Below are 2,500 nucleotides of genomic sequence, written 5' to 3'. Positions count from 1 at the left end.
CCACTAAATCAAGCGATTCATAGTTCTCTCCATAGATTATAGAGAATGCACAGTCTTCGGAAATCTGATCCGAAATTCCATTGGTCCTGAAGGTGTCCGTGTTTTTACCGGTTCGCACCTCTTTAATTGATTTTACATCAATCTTGGCCTTGTCAGACTCTTTTTTGGATGGCTCCCATCGCAGAGACTGCATGTCGGCATCTAGGAGGAAATATCGTTGGTAAACTCTGGAGTTGGAGCGTACTTTCCTCAGATCAGACCCGTCCACCATAGAATTAATACAGTCGCTTGCACTGCTGATCTTCTTCTCTGTCGGCATGCTACTGAACGACACCGTCTTTTTCCTTTCCTTGCACCGCCTGGAACCATCCTGGAAAATAAAGTAATGTATCATCAGTATTGAACCACTTGACAACTACACTATAACATAATGAACAAATTTATGGCGAGGCATAAAATTTTGACTTTCCACAATATTTTTCAACAAATTTACAGAAAACATGACTATATCACTATTATATACTAATTTCATGAGCTTACTTAAATAAATGTATTTAAAAAGTATTTATTAAATATTCTGTTCATCAGACATCCAATGTCTGATAGTTTCAATAGATTTACATAAACGCATATTTACATATTTATTAAGCACATTATTTGCATATAGACCAGCAATGTGCTTTACAACAATTTCATGTTGACGTTAAAACATAAACGACTGAATTAGCATATTCAAATACGCTGAAGGAGTGACATAAAATGGCTAAAACGACAAAATAAACTGGAGTTTTCCTGTTGCATTATTTCCACTGGTGTTTGCTCTAATCATTGCTGGTATTGTGTTAACGAAAAAGAGCATCAATGTGTCCATTACTTTTATACCAACCTTAGCCTAGAGGCAGGAAAATATTGAGCTAAACCAGGCTTAATTAAGAAAATAATTACAACTGCTTCATCATGAAAGAGCAGTTAAGTCCTCACTAAGGCCTAAAAAAATGCAATATAGGCTAGGCTTAAATGTTCTTGGCACCGTTTCTATCACATATTCGCTTACAGCAGAATATCTGTTTTGCTTGTTTATTAAACAAACAAACTACATTAGGATATTATACTTAAAATGCATACAGAGTTTAAATTACATTATGTACTTCCAATATCTTTCAGATTTAATATACTCATAACATTGCTGACAAATACACCACACAAGTTACCATCACTTTACCATATGCATATATATTTATATTTAGTGAAAAGCGCTTATTTATTATGGAGTGGATAATTGCAATTAAATAAAAGTACTTTGAGTGAGGAAGTACACAAAAAGCGTCACATGCCTAAAAACATTTTAAGCATCATTAGTTACGAAAAGAATCAGTAGTACGTGAACCTTTAAAGCAAAACCTGCACACTTAAGCTGACTAAAGCAGTGGCTGAATTCACAGGATTATCTACAAATAGGCATTCATGCTTCACAGGGTTATTTAAATCCCACACGACTTCCGTAACGTGACTTATTTCCAGTTGAAAAAGATAAATCAATGAGGAAAAAAATAATGGTTTTGTGTATTTGAAATTGACTGGATGAAAACTAGACTGAAACTAGAGTCAGATTTGATAAATATTAATGAATAAAATAACAAAAAATATACAAATAGGTTAATATAGCTGATCCGTAAAAAAATACTGAGAAGACTTCGGTCATATCGCCCATCTTTAAGCATGTGTAATGCTCAGAATATGTGAAATGATTTTTTGGTTGGCCAGAAACTGTACGGTTTGCCCCAGGGACTGTGACCCCAAGAGACACAGAGACACGACACGGACAGTATGACATGACTTTCACACGAGTCTCTTATATAACAGATTGCATCAGCTGTAACAGGCACATCAATTAAAAGACATTAATTCATTTAAATTAGATAACTTTAAGCTGCATCAACACAAAAAGATAAATTGTGAGCTTTATCGGTCCATAATCTGTTTGTTTACATTACTGCAAAATATTCTAAAGCTCAGTAATTCTTATTTTTTCACCCAGTATTCAGCATATCATTTTCTGAACATCTCTGTCCTAGCAGTGCTCTACCTGCTCCAAAAGACCAGAAGTTGAGTGGATTGTTACCCGTCAGTAAACACAGGCACTCCCAATGTCCCATGGTAACCCCATGTCCCCTGAGAGGTCAAGCCAAAATTTGGCCCCCATCCATCCGACCGTCTCTCAATATGATGCAGGCGCTGGAGCTCCAGCATTTACTGAGAGTAATGGCCCATGCGAATGTCAATGGCTTTGGTCCACTGGAAATTTATTCTAGCTGGGTCAAAGGAAATGTGCCTTCCTGTTGGAAAGAACTGAGCTTTGGAGGTTAACCTAATTCTGGTTGGAGGCAATAAGCCCACAGTAATCATAAAACATCAATGTCATTGCTAAAAAATAAGCTTTCTAAAAATCCTTTCCAAACTTTTTATTTAAAAAAACTCATTATTTCCAAAATTGGATTGC

At 35.8% G+C, this 2,500-nt stretch overlaps 1 protein-coding gene across 1 annotated transcript in view; it reads right to left on the bottom strand.

Moving 5' to 3' along the window:
• The window catches only part of LOC122333977 (inactive phospholipase C-like protein 2), a 44,034-nt gene that overhangs the window by 27,206 nt on the left and 14,328 nt on the right, over positions 1-2,500 (bottom strand). Inside the window, exon 2 of the mRNA XM_043231839.1 lies at positions 1-370. This exon is cut by the window's left edge and continues 2,117 nt beyond it. Within this exon, the coding sequence (XP_043087774.1) occupies positions 1-370 (370 nt within the window). The remainder of the gene's footprint in view (positions 371-2,500) is intronic.

Source organism: Puntigrus tetrazona, unplaced genomic scaffold (assembly GCF_018831695.1).
Source record: "Puntigrus tetrazona isolate hp1 unplaced genomic scaffold, ASM1883169v1 S000000456, whole genome shotgun sequence".
Classification (NCBI taxonomy): Eukaryota; Metazoa; Chordata; class Actinopteri; order Cypriniformes; family Cyprinidae; genus Puntigrus; species Puntigrus tetrazona.
Note: the sequence above shows the minus strand (reverse complement) of the source record. Positions and strands in the feature narration are given on the sequence as shown.